We start from the raw sequence: 15015 nt of genomic DNA on the forward strand, positions 1-15015 counted from the left end.
GATGCAGATTTCCACGGAGAATATATAGAGGGACTCCTGTACACACATGCCACACAGTAAAGGCCAGAGTACACATCGCAGCCACCATGCACGTGTGGCCAAGAAGGCTTCCCTATAGAACAGCTTCCTTGCCTGTTCCCATATCAATCACCATCAGAATACAGTATGAGTCTCAACACCACCAGCACATGCGTGCCAGCTTGAGGAGACTAAATCGATGGTGCAGATCCGCACCCACAACAAATGTTGTTGTTGTTGTTGTTGTTGTGATGTTAAACCAGGAAGGGATGACTCTGTCTATGTGGGGAGGCTGCTTCCGGTGGCATCTCCATATACTCTCCGCGTACGTCGACCCCCCCCGTTTCAATAGGCCAGTGGCAGACTCTTACAGCAGCCCCTAGTTCCATGCTGCCCGAATTCGCAGCCGCTCCGGCGCGTACTGCCACGAGTTCCTCTCAATTCTCGTTCAGAGAACGCGGAACAAGCGTCTTGACGCACAAACCTCCGGCCCTGCTTCGGCTCCTTCCGTTCCCGCCAAACCCCCGCGCGCGGTCCCGTAGCAGCCGCTTCGTTCCCACTGCGCGCCCAGCCCGCTCCTTCGCAAGCTGCCCTCTCTCTCGCGCCCAGCCCGGGGCAGGGGCGCGCGCCGCCCTCCATCTCCCTCAGCCTCCGTATCCACGCCGCTCAGAGTTGCGCCCCAGCGCCTCTTCCCTCTCTCAACTCCAGCCCCACACTGCTGCGCGTCCGGGGCCGCCCCTCCTCCTCCTCCTCCCTCGGCTAGCTGACGACGAGCCCGCCCGAATTCCCCTCCTCCTTCTCCGCCCGAGAGCGCCGAGCCGAGCTGGGGTTGAGCGGAACGGGCCCGCCCCCCGGATCCCCGCCCTCTTCCCCCTCCGCCCCAGCCAGCGGCTGCTCAGAGCCCGCCGCGCCGGCACCCGGAGGGCTACGGAGGAAGCCAGCGAGCAGCACCGCCCTGCCCGACGACGCCTATCCCCCCCCCGCGCGGGGCAGCGACCCCCGGCCCACCCCACCCCCTCGGTTGCCAGCTCCCCTCAGCGCCAAGCCAAGCCGAGGCAGTCCGGGCTCCGCTCGCGTTTGCTCGCTCTACACGACAGTCTCTCCGCGCCCGGCACGAGCCCAGCGGCGCCATGGGCTGCACCGTGAGCGCCGAGGACAAAGCGGCCGCCGAGCGCTCCAAGATGATCGACAAGAACCTCCGCGAGGACGGCGAGAAAGCGGCGCGGGAGGTGAAGCTGCTCCTCCTCGGTGAGAGCCGCGCCGTCTCCCTCCCTCCCTCTCTCTCCCCGCTTCTCGTGCCCCGGGGATGCAGGGTCCCCTCCCCCCCCAATGCGCCGCCTTGCCCCGACGAGGCGCCTTCTGCAGCCCCAGCCTTCGAAGGCTTACTCGGAAGGAAGCCTCTCGGAGTTCGACGGCGCTTACTCCCAAGTAAACGGGCGGAGCGCCGCCGCTTTAGAGGAAGCGGCCACCCGCCCCGGCCGTCTAGGTCCGCCGACCCCCCCCCCGCATTGCGCCCCCTGCCTTTTCGCTTGGACTTGAGGGACTTCCCAGGACCCTCCTCTCCGAATTTCGCCGTGGCGTCTGAACCCGCCGCCCTCTTTCTCTCTATGCGGCCGCCGCCCCACCCCTGGCCCTGCCCGAGCAGCTTGGAGAAAAGCCCCGCTCCTTTTCGCCCAACTCTGAAGCCGCTCGTTCTGCTCCTGGGCTCCTTACAGCGGCAAATGGGGATCGGCAGCGCTCTTCTCGGGACCCCCCTTCTTTTCCAAAAGGCATGTAACGTGGCTCAGTGGAACATAGTTTCCTCACCCTCTAGGAACTGTAAGGGCTGTGCCCTCGTCGAATCAGCACTGCAATTCCTGTAAAATACGTTGTCACTAAGACTTCCTCTTCTCTCTCCCCTCCCCTCCTTCCTATCCTACTTGCTTTTCCAAATTTAGCATAGGAGTCCTCAGTTGCTTACCCCCAAAGTCCACATGCTGAGATACCCCTACTTTCTGCTCCCTGCAGTGTTAGGTGGTGTTAGGAAAGAATAATCTAAACTGCAAATAAGTAAGAGAATGCTTGCAGAGAAAGCAGGCAATTGTCCCAGTAGGAAATGGTGAATTTTTAAATGGTGAATCTCCCTTGTCATTCTGCTCTGTAAAAAAAAAAAATACTAAAGATGTGTTTCTCCCTCTTCAGTGGTTAAGATGGTTTGAACATTTCTCTGTGTCTTTAGTTTCCTTCAGTGCCTAGGGCCTGTTCGTCTATGAAACTTTGCTCTTTTTCTTTTCCTTTTACTTTTTTGGGCGTTCATCACTGTGCAAGCTTGGAGAAGTAAAACCAAAGTAAAAGATTCTTATTTGGACTCTTAGCATGCTTCTGGGTGATTCTTCACATGAACAATATTTTGTGCATAATATTTTCATATGCTATACAACACCTAAACTTTAGAGCTCTCTGGACTCGTTTACTCTATTTTCATGCATGAAAGTAGCTGTAGGTTATCTGTATGTTTAGGTTTGAGCAGTTATCCTGGAAACACAAAAGGAGTGATTGGTTGGACTTATTTTGTCATATGGATCAACGTCTTCAATGTCATTTTATTTTCTGGTGCGATCTGATGATGGGGAATCATTTGAAAAAGGAGGGAGTAATGTACATGACATGAACTGACATGTTGAGTGTTTTCATTTTCTAGTTCTCTCACCAGTCCAAGCAATGCGTATTGCCGTTTCTAAAACACTTTTATGTTCTGTTCAATGATGTCTGTGGTTTTTAGAAACGTTTCAGTCCAGAATGAAAAGTTCTTTTCTCCTGGAACCTTCAGAGAGGATTTTGTAAAGCAACTAATTAATCATCTGGCACCACAGCTCTTTTGTCTCCTGACTTTCGAGAGTAAAAGCAGATTTTGAGTCTCCTAAACAACTTTCCAGTGTCTCCTTTGTGTAATATTTCCAAAGAGTGTGAACTGTAGACCACTCCTACACATGTTAACCCAGGGGTAAATTCTGCCTAAGTCAGTGGGGTGTACTTCCAGGCAAGTGTTGCAGCCCTAAGATCCAATCTTATACACACTTAGCTGGGAGTAAGCCCCATTGAACTTACTAAGCTTACTTCTGAGTAGAGGTGTAGCTGTCTGTGGACAAACTTGACTGGGCTTAACCATCCAGGGATCCTTTACCTTTTACCTTAGAGGTGTATTTGACTGCATCGTTAGTTCTTAAACTCTCAAATTGTGTTCTATAGTGAGTGCCTTGCAGCTGGGACAGTCTGTTATGGTGGTTAACCCAAAAATACAGGAAGTAAAAGAGTGCTGCTGGCAGCTTAACAGAAGTTGACTAAAATGAAAGCCATTTTTTTCAGGAGGGTAAAATGGGGAACAAGACAAGAGAGTCATCACGAAACAATGAAAGGAAGACATCTCTTTCTGTTTAGGCAAACACAAAGCAGCAGGAATAAGTTTAGTGCCATCAGCATCTACCGGTAGCAACACAGAGCTTGAAAAGTACCGTAACTCAAGCAACCCAATCTCAAGCCCATTTATTTGGCAGAGAGTCCCATTTTATTTCAGTGGAACTTATTTCCAGGTAACCACACATAGGACCACTGTCTATTTTAAATTATTATTTATTGTTGCATTTATATCAGGAGATCTCAAGGTAGCACACCTTGTTCTCCCCATCTCCATTTTAGCTGCACAACAATCCTGTAATGGAGGTGAGGTTGAAAGACAGCGACTGGCCTAAGGTCACCCATGAGCTTCATGGCTGAGACAGGTTTTGAATCTTGGGTCTCAGTTCCTGGTTTAGCACTCTAATCACTGCACCATACTAGCTCCAAAGGTTCTCTTGCCCCTTTTGAAACTATGCATTAGTAATGCTCAGTATGATTGCTTGATTAGTACCTGAGAGCTGCGGCAGTTTTTATCTCCCATTTTACAAATGGTGCTGAGGCCATTGGTTGATTATGGTTTGCTCAGGATTGCAGCTGCACTTAGAAATGACTGTGCTTGTCTCTCTCTCTCTCTCTCTCTCTCCCCCCCCCCCGCTGTGAAACAGGACATTCATTATGAGAGATGGTTGCTAATCTAGTATAAACTACTTCATTGTGCAAGTTGATGAACAAAATTGCCTCTGAATAGTATGATAAATCCCTGTGGCAGTGATCTAGATTGTAGGATTTCTTAATAGTTTTCAGGCTTAGGGTTTGTAATGAGGCTAATGTGGATAAACACCCAAAGCAGTTCCATTGAATTTTGTTGGCAGAATCTGTAGAATAGATTATGGGGTTTGGGTCTGTGAGCAGAGGGCAAGTCTGGTCTCTAATCTCTATTTAACCTTTGCATTTTCCTTTCTGTAAAACAAAGAAGGCAATAGCATGTAAATCATGGCATTCCGTGTCATGTATTTAAACAAAAAACGAAAAAAGGGGGGGGGAACACCACCTTTTAGCAGTGAATTAGCTGTGCTACTTAGAAGATTTGGGGAAACCAAATATTATTTGTTGTTTTGTGTGTCACTTAAATATAGCATGCAAATCCACAAGAAACCTCTTAGGGTTTGTCCACACTGGAACAAAATTTGGATTTGCACCTGCCTTTTCCCCATTAATGTAGGGGCATCCATATGACATCCTCCTCATCCCAGTGTTGTCTCAGGTCTGTTCAACCTGGCAACCTGTTTGCAGATGATGCAGCCTTGACAGCGCACCCCAAGGAAGCTGTATGGAGACTCATCAGCTGTTTTGCCCAAGCTTGCATGGAGTTTGGCCTCACCATCAGCCAGACAAAGACCAATACCCTGGGTCAGGATGCCACCAACACTCCACATATCAGCATTGGTGACCACACGCTTGAGGTGGTAGACAATTTTGTCCACCTGGACTCCAACGTAACTAGCAACCTTTCCATCAGTGCTGAGCTGGACAAACGTATTGTCAATGCAGCTACAGTTGTGGATTGCCTCTCCAAAAGGGTATGGGAGAATGTGATGTTAATGACCAATACCAAGATGAAGGTCTGGCAGGCTTGTTGTATGTTGAGCATACTGATTTTTTTGGAAGTGAGTCGTGGGCAACTTGCACCCACCAGGGGTGATGCCTCAGTGTCTTTCATATCTGTTGTGTCAGGAAGATTTTGGGCATCACATGGCAGGACAGAGTCTCAAACAAAGATGTGCTCTTCCAAGCCCACATTCCCAGCATGTCTGCGCTTCCGTTTCAGCGACGTCTACACTGGCTTGGGTCATGTACACAGAATGGAAGATGGCAGGATCCCCCAAAACATGCTGGCTTCAGGCACCAGGCCCTTTGGCAGAGCAACTACTCATTACAAAGATGTCTGCAAACATGACATGAAGGTTTGGAACATTAACCTTGCCATATGAGAATCCCTTGCAGACGATTGCAGTGACCAGAGGAGGAATGACCGCTGGGAGGAGTGCAGAGAGAAGAAACGCCGTTGTGCATCTGTAACAGCAAAACTGAATGCTTTCATCTGCCCCAGCTACAATAAAACATGTCTCTCCTCTGTGTTGATCTCTAAAACCACAGTAGGCACTGTAACTCTCCAATGGTGTGACTTTACCCCTGACAATGTACTCTTCCATTGTCTCTGCAGACAGATAAATGCCAAATTTTCCAATTCTTGAAAAGTTCAAAACAGCCAGGATTGTAAAACTCCACTTTGGAGGGGGAGGAAGGTCTGGAACAGCACAGGGATGAGGAGGGTGTCATGTCGATTCCCATACATTAATGGAGATAAAGGCAGGTGAAAATCCACATTTTGTTTTGGTAATAATTCATTCACTTCCAAGGGTTAAATATTACTGTGCTCAAAGGCTGTTTTGTCACCTTATCTTTGGATTGCCACATTTTGTCATTTAGATAACAGGCATGTGATTTTATACTTTAAACATTTCGGGTTGAGAGCACTCGTTCAATTAGAGAGAGAGAAGGAGAGGCACAGCATATGAACTTTGAGAACGACAATTCTTGTTTGAAATGCTAGCTGTGTAGAAAGAATAGAGACAAAAACTTTGATTGATTATGATAACTACTTCGGCTTCTTCATTTAGGTCCCATAATAGTATCCATTTCTGCTGTGCTGTTAGTAACTGATATTCAGTTGAGCTTACTACATTGCTCCAAAATCCTGTTCAATATGTGTCTTTTCACTAAAACATAACTGGGGAATAGCTGTGGATTTTCTTCATGCAGAGTTTCCACTAAGTCCAGCTGAAACAAGATCATGGTAGCTGAGTCTGTAGAGCATGAGACTTAATCTCAGGGTCATGGATTCAAGTCCCATGTTGGGTGAAAGATTCCTGCATTGCAGGGGGTTGGTCTAGATGATCCTCATGACCCCTAACAACTCTACAATTCTATGATTCTATAAGATGCCATTGCAAGGATTCAGCATTCTGTGGTAGAGACAGATACATTTTCTGATACTATACATGTCTACTCAGAACTAAGTCCCACTGAGTTGCGTGAATCTTACCCCCCAAATAAGTAGGAATAGAATTGGAGTCCAGATGTTCAATTTAATGGTTCAACTTAACCATTAGATTGAAGCTCATATAACAGTACTTTTTGAAAAGTGCACAGCACTTCAAAAAAGTTGATGGGCATTGTTCTCTCATTAGAAAAGTAAAATGGTGTTGAATCCCTGATTTATTAATAGCCTATTTTTATGCTAAGGCATAACTGGGTAATTGTTGAGATTAACTTGAAATGGTTGTGGGGGGTGGGGGTGGCAGGGGGAGAGGTTGTAATTCACAGAGAACAGTGGCAAGTGATTCAGTCATGCAAGACTCCTTGCTGCCTGGATACTAATTGCACACTTAATGTTAAAACAAAAACCCTGGGATTGCTTGTTAATTTCAAGTCATTCCAAGAAAGCGCAGGAAATATGGCAAGTAAAAGTTTTAAATAGCAGCAACAGGGAAGCCGCTAAAGCCTTTGTCATGACTGGAGTGGTGCTCCATTAGTCTATTTATCAGACAGTTCTTGTTATGAGGCTAGCTATCTCTATTGAAAATGATAATTCTGCTCAGCTTTCAAAGCAGTTTTCCAACCAGAACAAAACCATCCAATAAAACCAGAAGCAAATACCATTACACAGTGGCTTCCGCAACCTGGGCATTTGGACTACAGCACTGAAGCTTATGAGAGTTGTCCTAAACATCTGGAGGGCACCAGGTTGGGGAAGCGTGGTCTAACCTTCCATGTTTACAGCAGCACACTGCACAGCAAAGAATACTGTAGCTCATCAAAGCAGGAGCTTGGTGGACTTCTTTAGGAAACAGGTTCCACAAGAGGAGGGTGAGCTTGTTGGTAAGATAGCAGCCTGCGATCATAATACAGTGGTACCTTGACTTACGAAGGCGATCCGTTCCGCGGCGCTCTTCGTAAGTCGAAATCTTCGGATGTCAAAGCATCCATTTTGCGCATGCGCAAAGTGCAGAACGCGTGCACGCAGCGAAAATACTTCCAGGTTTGCCGACTTCATAAGTCGAAACCTTCGGAAGTCGAGGCCTTCGGATGTTGAGGTACCACTGTATAGTACATACATAATGGAAGGTTTGTATCGGGTATGCCCGAAGAAGTAGACATATCCTATGGCTATTATTTTTTTTAACAAAAGCTAGTGGGAGTGGGTAGTGGAGCTGCTCTAGTGCAGGGTTTCCCAAACTTGGGTCTCTAGCTGTTTTTGGACTACAATTTCCATCCTCTCTGATCATTGGTCCTGCTAGCTAGCGATGATGGGGGTTGTAGTCAAACAACATCTGGAGACCCAAGTTTGGAAAACTATTCTCTAGCGGAAGATGAGCATTAGCCAGTGATCAGCATTATCACATGTGAGCCTTCAAACACAATATTGAAGTTTCTTAGGGTGGAGGACAGTTTTGCTTTTTATATATACAAAGCCTGTTGTCTTTCTCCATGGAGTTTTCTTGGCAGGGATACTGGAGTGGCTTGCCAGTTCCTGCTCCAGGTGGATCACGTTTAGTCAAAACTCTCCACTATGACCTGTCCATCTTGGGTGGCCCTGCACTGCATAGTTCATAGCTTCTCTGAGTTATTCAAGCCTATCCATTCTTAAGGAAATCAGCCCTGAGTGCTTACTGGAAGGACAGATCGTGAAGCTGAGGCTCCAATACTTTGACCACCTCATGAAAAGAGAAGAATCCTTGGAAAAGATCCTGATGTTGGGAAAGATTGAGGGCACAAGGAGAAGGGGATGACAGAGGGCGAGATGGTTGGACAGTGTTCTCGAAGCTACCAACATGAGTTTGACCAAACTGCGGGAGGCAGTGGAAGACAGGAGTGCCTGTTGTGCTCTGGTCCATGGGGTCACGAAGAGTCGGACACGACTAAACAACAACAACAATATACAAAGCAATTGGGTTCTTGGGCAGAGGACGGTAGTACGGTAGCTTGCTCAGCACAAGTATTATTTTTCCCTATCAATGCTCCTTGGCTGCTTTCAGGAAAGTAGCTGAAGTATTCAAATACTTGACTACAGCTTTAGTTCCTTATCATGCTGGCAACTTTTTTGTGGTGTTGCTTCAAAGGTGTTCTCACATATCCTCTTTCATATTAAAACTTTCCGATTTCTGCTCCTCATGCATATTCAGCAGTCTTTTAAAAGCCTCTTATTGTCTTGATTTTTGCAGTTCTCAGACACGCAGGGGCCCTTGTGCTGCTAAGTAACCAACGTGTGATTTAAACCTTTCATTTCAGGACACTTTCTGCTCCTCTGGTTTTAAAACTATGTTTTAAAACAACAACAACCACCCTTCCATTTTTTACTTTGCAGAATTCAGGCTTGTTCGCTATTACAGTACACATATCTGAAATTTATTAGTTTTGTAATAATCAATACCAGCAGGGCCATGTGTTAATATCCCCAAACTATTGCTGCTCAATAAATCAAACATTGTCTATTCAAATCGCCTACCTCCAGAATCTGGGGGAATATTGAAATTACTCTTCTTCTTTTTTTAAAGGAACACAATGTACAGTAGAATGCTTCAGTTATGAATTACCCCCCTCAATGATTCTGTGTTAGTGTGAAACTTTCCAGCTCTGTTCTTGATAGCCTTAAGAAGATGTGTAGAACTGCTGAAGGATGTAATCTTTAAAGTACTTACTTCAAAGTAGTCACCTTGACAGTGCAGTGGCTCGTAATAAGTGGGTTGAGAATTGTGACCTTACAAGATAAAAATATCAAATGTCAAGGGTTGTTTTTGTTTTGTTTTTTTGCCACAGCAGAAATTCCTCTCCCGTCTTTCCCCCATTATTTCTAATGTATGTTTGAAACAAAGAAAAGTGTCTATGAATTTCCTGGACCATGAAGCATGTAGAAGGTTTTTGCAAACAGCATTTCATAGTAGAAATTTCCTTTCCTTCCTTGCTTCTTTCCCCTTGTGGCCTTTGTGTCTGAGCTCTTTTAATTTGGATTGCCTCTTGGGGGTGAGTAAACAGCTTTTAAAAAATAATTGGCTTAGCCATTTCTGATGTGCTTGGTATGCTTCTGTCTCTTGAGGACCAAAGATTTTTATATTGAAAAGAAAAATCTTGAATTCCGCTTAGCAGCCAAAATAAAAACTACTGATGAGATAGGGAAGGCAAATGTACTGAGTATTCATTTTACTTAAGTTTTTTTTCCAGATTCATGGAAATCATTTTTCTGGCAACAAGCAATGTAGAATCATTTCAGCCAAATTAATTTCTTGGATTGTAATTGAAGTAGTCTTGAGATAGTAGAGGATTTGGCAACTTGTTAAATTTATATGTTCTTTTGCAATGCAAAGTGAGCAGCTCTCCAGATTTCTTCTCTCTCTCTCTCTCTCTCTCTCTCTGTGTGTATATATTTATTTCCTGAAACCGTCACCCCAAAAGATATAGATCAGGCATAGGCAAACTTGGCCCTCCAGATGTTTTGGGACTACAATTCCCATCATCCCTGACCACTAGCTATGCAAATATTAATGAGACGGTTATTGCAGTGACGTCGCAGCGGTGGGGGCAGTGCACTCCCGGTGCCACGTCTCCGGGGGTGACAAGGCGGCGCCCCACCGTGGTGGTGCGAACAGCCATCATGCCACTGCAGCGGCGTTCGCAGCTGCAGCCGCGAGCAGAGGATCCTGGCACCGCGCCGCTGGCAAACTGCTACGTAGTGCACTTGTGTGCTACGTAGCCACACATGCGCGCTACGTAGCGACGCCCCACCCCCGGGTGCACGTCATGTTTGCTGCTCCAGGTGCCCGAGTGGCTTCCTCTGCCACTGGGTTATTGCATTTCATCAGTTGCCACTAAAATAGGATATTGGTAAGCACCTATGGACCTTTCTCATAAAGACCCAATTTTTTAGGCTACAACCCTATACACACTTCCTTGGGAGAAAGTCCCATTGAACTTAGCAAAACTTTATTCTGAATAGGCATACATAGGAGCACATATTGCTAAGAACACAAGAGCAGCCATGCTATATCAGACCAGTGGCATATCTAGTCTAGCATAGTCTTCTCACAGTGGCCAACTAGATGACTGCGGGAAGCCTGCAGCAGGACCTGAGCACAAGAGCTCTCTCCTTCCCCCATGGATCCAGGCAACTGTTATTTGAGTATACTGCATCCAACCGTGGAGTGCAGAGCATAGCCATAAGGGTTGGTAGCTATTGAGAGCCCACCACATGGTCTGAGGGATGGTGCACCGGCCCATGGCTGAAAAAGGTTGCTGACCCCTGATCTATGTGATGCTCCAACTTCCTTGTGCACTTACAGGCTTTATGCATTGGTTTACTAGAAAGATTTTCCTGTTGACCATGTTATCGGTCTAAGCAATCTCTCTCCCTGCCCCATTTCTAAAAGTTGTGTTTTAAAAGATAAATTCTTTTTTGGGGTGTGGGGTTTGGGACCTTTTCTTGTGTGGAACAAAATACATGTTGATTGCAGCACAGCCATCTTGAGCAGCTGCTTATGGCTTGGTGAAGTCTCTTTCAAAGGGAATAATCAAGAATGTGTTCAGTTAATGCATTTTGTTTTTATCCGAGGGGGGTACCATTTGTTATGATGCTGCTTTAGTCATAGGAGGGGGAAGCACAGCCTTGCTCTTGTTTGGCCCCCTCTTTAAACTGCCTTTGTTTCAAGAGGTCTGAGAGGGGGGGGGGTTGAAGCCACATTTTCCTCTGCTAAGTAGAAGTGTCTTCAGAGGCTAAAACTAGGAGCTTGTAGCTTGCTCAGGCTTCAGGTCCTTGGGTTATAAATTCTTTTTCAGATTATGGTTTCTTGTAATTAATACATTCAGCGGAGCTACAGATTGCTGTAATAATCAACTTATTCTGAAATAGGCACCTAGTGTATTTCTACAGACAACCCCTCTTTATCTTTTTGTAAGCTGCTTGTTACAAGAATAATTTGAATACCATTCTGTTCTGCTTTGGAGGCTTGGGCTCATGTCTGTCTACTGCACCAAAACTCACTCGAGTTGGAGGCTATCCTAATTTCCTAAACAATGGGAAATGCAGGGATAATACATGTTTTCTGCACAGTGTTTGAGCAGGGTTAATTTTCTGTTTTGGCCCTATGGGCCAAACATACACAAACCGGCAAACTAAGTAATACAAAGCTGGTTCTAAGGCCGGTTTACAAAGCAGAGGAGGAATTCACTATTAAAAAATCTGTTCCAGTAGTTGTGGTCCCATCAGAGCCATTGAGGAGAGTCTAAGGAATGAGGAGATCGGTGGTGAAATGCTTTTCTGCCTTAGAACTCTATTGTTGTTTCCCCTCCAAATCTGATATCTGGGAACACAACAAACAATTTGATCTGTGCATTTGGTTTTGCTGAGTCCAGATGTTGCAACTGTCAGATCAAATTAGGCTTCAAAGTGAGGTTTTAGAAAACTGAAGTGTTTTTATAACCTTAAACCAATAAAAATGTTCCCATTAAAAACATGAAATGTTTCTTTTGAAATTGCAGTTGAACTGGAAAAATAGGGAAGGGGGGGGAAATACATACATACATATATATACCCAAAGCTGCTACTAAAGTAAACTTTTAGAATTCCATTTCCCTAGGATTTATGAAACAAAGTTAGACAGCAAAATGGAGACACATATGGGCAATTTTTCTCTGCATCCATGTTGTAAATAGGTAGCTAAGGCTGCTTCCTGATAGCAGCTGCTCCCTGCAACCAGAGCACAAACACAGGAAATACAACCAGAAGTAATTCAAAGAAGAACTTCTTGCTAGGGGTTTGATGCAGCAGTCACCGTGACAAGCACTGACAGTTAATGTGCACCTTTTGCTTCTAGTCCATCTGGACCAGGAGTAATAAAAATGGCATAATCCTTACCTAATATCTAACTGCTCTGTTGAAAGCATATTAAGAGCAAATAATCTTGGTGGTCTTGGTTCTATTAAGCAAAGACCTAAACAAAGTGGCTTCTGGGGCATATAATCCGCTGTTGCCCACCAGACCACTTGGAAGCCTAGGAATTGGTTTCATGGAATGTTTAATGAGTTTTCAAAATTCCCATTCAGATCAGGTTTGTGAGATTAATAGGCTTTTTTGTTTTCGTTTACCTGCCTGTTTTACACTCCTTGGATGATTAAGAATATACCGGGTGACACAATAGCATTTTGATAGATCGTAGGAGCTGAAGTCTTTTTTGTGGAGGCCAGCAGTAATAAATAGATTTGCAGGCATTTCGCTGTTAACCTTTGGCACATGAGGCTTCTTTACCAGCAATCATGTTGCACAAAACATTTAGCCACTGTTGTCATTCAGTCCTGTCAGTTTGGCAAGTACTGTACTGCTTTGGGGCCAACATACCTGACACAATGTTGCTGATCCAAAGGAAACAACAGGAAAAGCATTGTGTTCTTAGGACTCCCAGCCGCCACGTCATGCTCCCCGGCTGACCATTTGGGTTAGCCGGGGGGCATGGCCCACGTGGCATTTAAACGGCAGCACAGCTGGGGAGGGCAGCCTCCATTCATCTCCTCCATCAGATCTCCTATCCCACCCACCCTCTTTTCTTGCCTTGCTTGACTATGGCCTTGCTATGACTAAAGTCAGTCACCTGGTTGTTGGGGCCAGGTAGGAATTTTTCCACTTGGCAGATTGGCACCTGCCATTTGGTTTTCGCCTACCTAGTAGCAATCATCACAACTTTGTAAGGTTAGGCATTGGGTAAGCCTTGCCATGGGAGGGGTGGTTGTTGCCTCTGGCCTGCCTCTCCATGTGGGGTATCCCGTTAAAGGGATCCGGGTGTGTGGTTCCTGTCCGGAGCCTGGGCGTGGGCTAGGGCCATGCCACAACCCCATTGGTGACCCTGGGGGTGTTCTCCTTGCATATAAATGAACATGCAAGAGGGAGCAGGAGCACTTTGCCAAGCCCTGCCCAGGCAATCAACTTTACCCAGTTTAGAGACCTCCATGAGTTCTGGAATTCTGAAGCAGGGTGTCCATCAGAAGAACCCCTGCTAACTAGGATTTTAAATTGATCAGGGAACATTTTGCCAGTCTGCGCCAGACTCATGGGGGCCTCTAAACTGGAGGCAGGGCTTGACTGTGTGATCTTGCTCCCCTTCCTGTTTTTGTTCTCCTTGCATGCAAATAAATACCCAAATGGGGCTTAAAAGAGTTCAGCAAGAAATACCTTCATTTAGAGGGTTCATATTGACTGCACAGAATTCCACTTAGTTAGGTTCTTCTTTGGGCCATGCGTTTTGGAGGGTCTTCATTATTAGCGTCACGGCAATTGCTAGAATGAGTCTATGACTGATGCCTCTTCCATACTCTTGGTGGTGTGATGTATGCTTTTTATTCACAGAAAGTTCTCCCCTATGGCTCTCTGTGAACTGTCTGAACCAACTGCTGTGGTGATAGGAGTTAATATAATTCATAGATACTAACAATGTCAATAACTATTCCCCAGGAATTGTGTATTTGAGGCCTTGCAGGAATTCTGTGAAGACATTGACCCTGCCTTCTGGGAACTCTGTAGAGTGTTATCTAAGGAATGGCATTTAATATTCAAACTGTCAAATATAATTGCATTCTGAATACTGTATGTTGCAAGCAATGGCTCAAGATCTGAATATCCTTTCTCCCATGCGGTTAAGCAACATGCTCTGAAGCCCTGAATGTGTTCCCCCCTTCAGTACGTACTAATATTGAATGTAAATCTTTTAATTTACTGGGATCTTGTAATGCTGTTACCAGATGGCCAGTGGTGATCATAAGTCTCCCTCTGGTATATTATATTCTCCTGGAGACTCACCTTTCTTTCCTCCCCACACTCCGAGAGATTTTATCAGATGAGGAGGAGGAGTCTCATTTTTAATACCAGGTCTATGTGAGCTGAAGAATCTTGGGTGAGCAGGGTGAGGTGTGGGCAGCTACCCCCAAAATGTTCATTTGCAAAGCTGCTTTGTAATACAGTCGTACTTTGGATCCCAAATGCCTTGCAAGTCGAACGTTTGGGCTCCCGAACGCCGCAAACCTGGAAGTGACTGTTCCGGTTTGCAAACATTCTTTGGAACCCAAACTTCTGACAGGGCTTCCATGGCTTCTGATTGGCTGCAGGAGCTTCCTGCAGCCAATCAAAAGCCACACTTTGGTTTCCGAACATTTTGGAAGTCAAATGGACTTCCAGAATGGATTCTGTTTGACTTCCAAAGTACAACTGTACTGAAAGCAGGGGAAGGGGTAAACCCATGGTCAGCTGGAAATGCCCCCTGCTTGCTTTAGAGTGGCAAATCATACAGTTCTCTGGAATCTTCTTCATAGCAGTTATTCATGGCTTATTATTTCTAGGTTGTTTTTTTGCATTTCTGTCCTTCACCTGAAAAAAAGGGATTGCGTTATTGTCAGCTCAGGGCTTTTTCATTGGCTCTGCTATAAGAGCCCAGCTGAAATCAGGCTTCTCTCTCCACTGGCCTCTTCAGAAACCATGCCATCAGACTGCAGGAGAGCGAGAGTGGTGGAGCAGCAGGGCCAAAT

At 45.7% G+C, this 15015-nt stretch overlaps 1 protein-coding gene across 1 annotated transcript in view; it reads left to right on the forward strand.

The window, feature by feature from the left end:
- Positions 1 to 895: 895 nt before the first annotated feature.
- Positions 896 to 15015, forward strand: part of GNAI2 (G protein subunit alpha i2) — a 139593-nt gene continuing 125473 nt past the window's right edge. Inside the window, exon 1 of the mRNA XM_035105998.2 lies at positions 896 to 1266. Coding sequence (XP_034961889.1) covers positions 1149 to 1266 — 118 coding nt within the window. The 5' untranslated portion in view covers positions 896 to 1148. The remainder of the gene's footprint in view (positions 1267 to 15015) is intronic.

Source organism: Zootoca vivipara, chromosome 2, assembly GCF_963506605.1.
Source record: "Zootoca vivipara chromosome 2, rZooViv1.1, whole genome shotgun sequence".
NCBI lineage: Eukaryota > Metazoa > Chordata > Lepidosauria > Squamata > Lacertidae > Zootoca > Zootoca vivipara.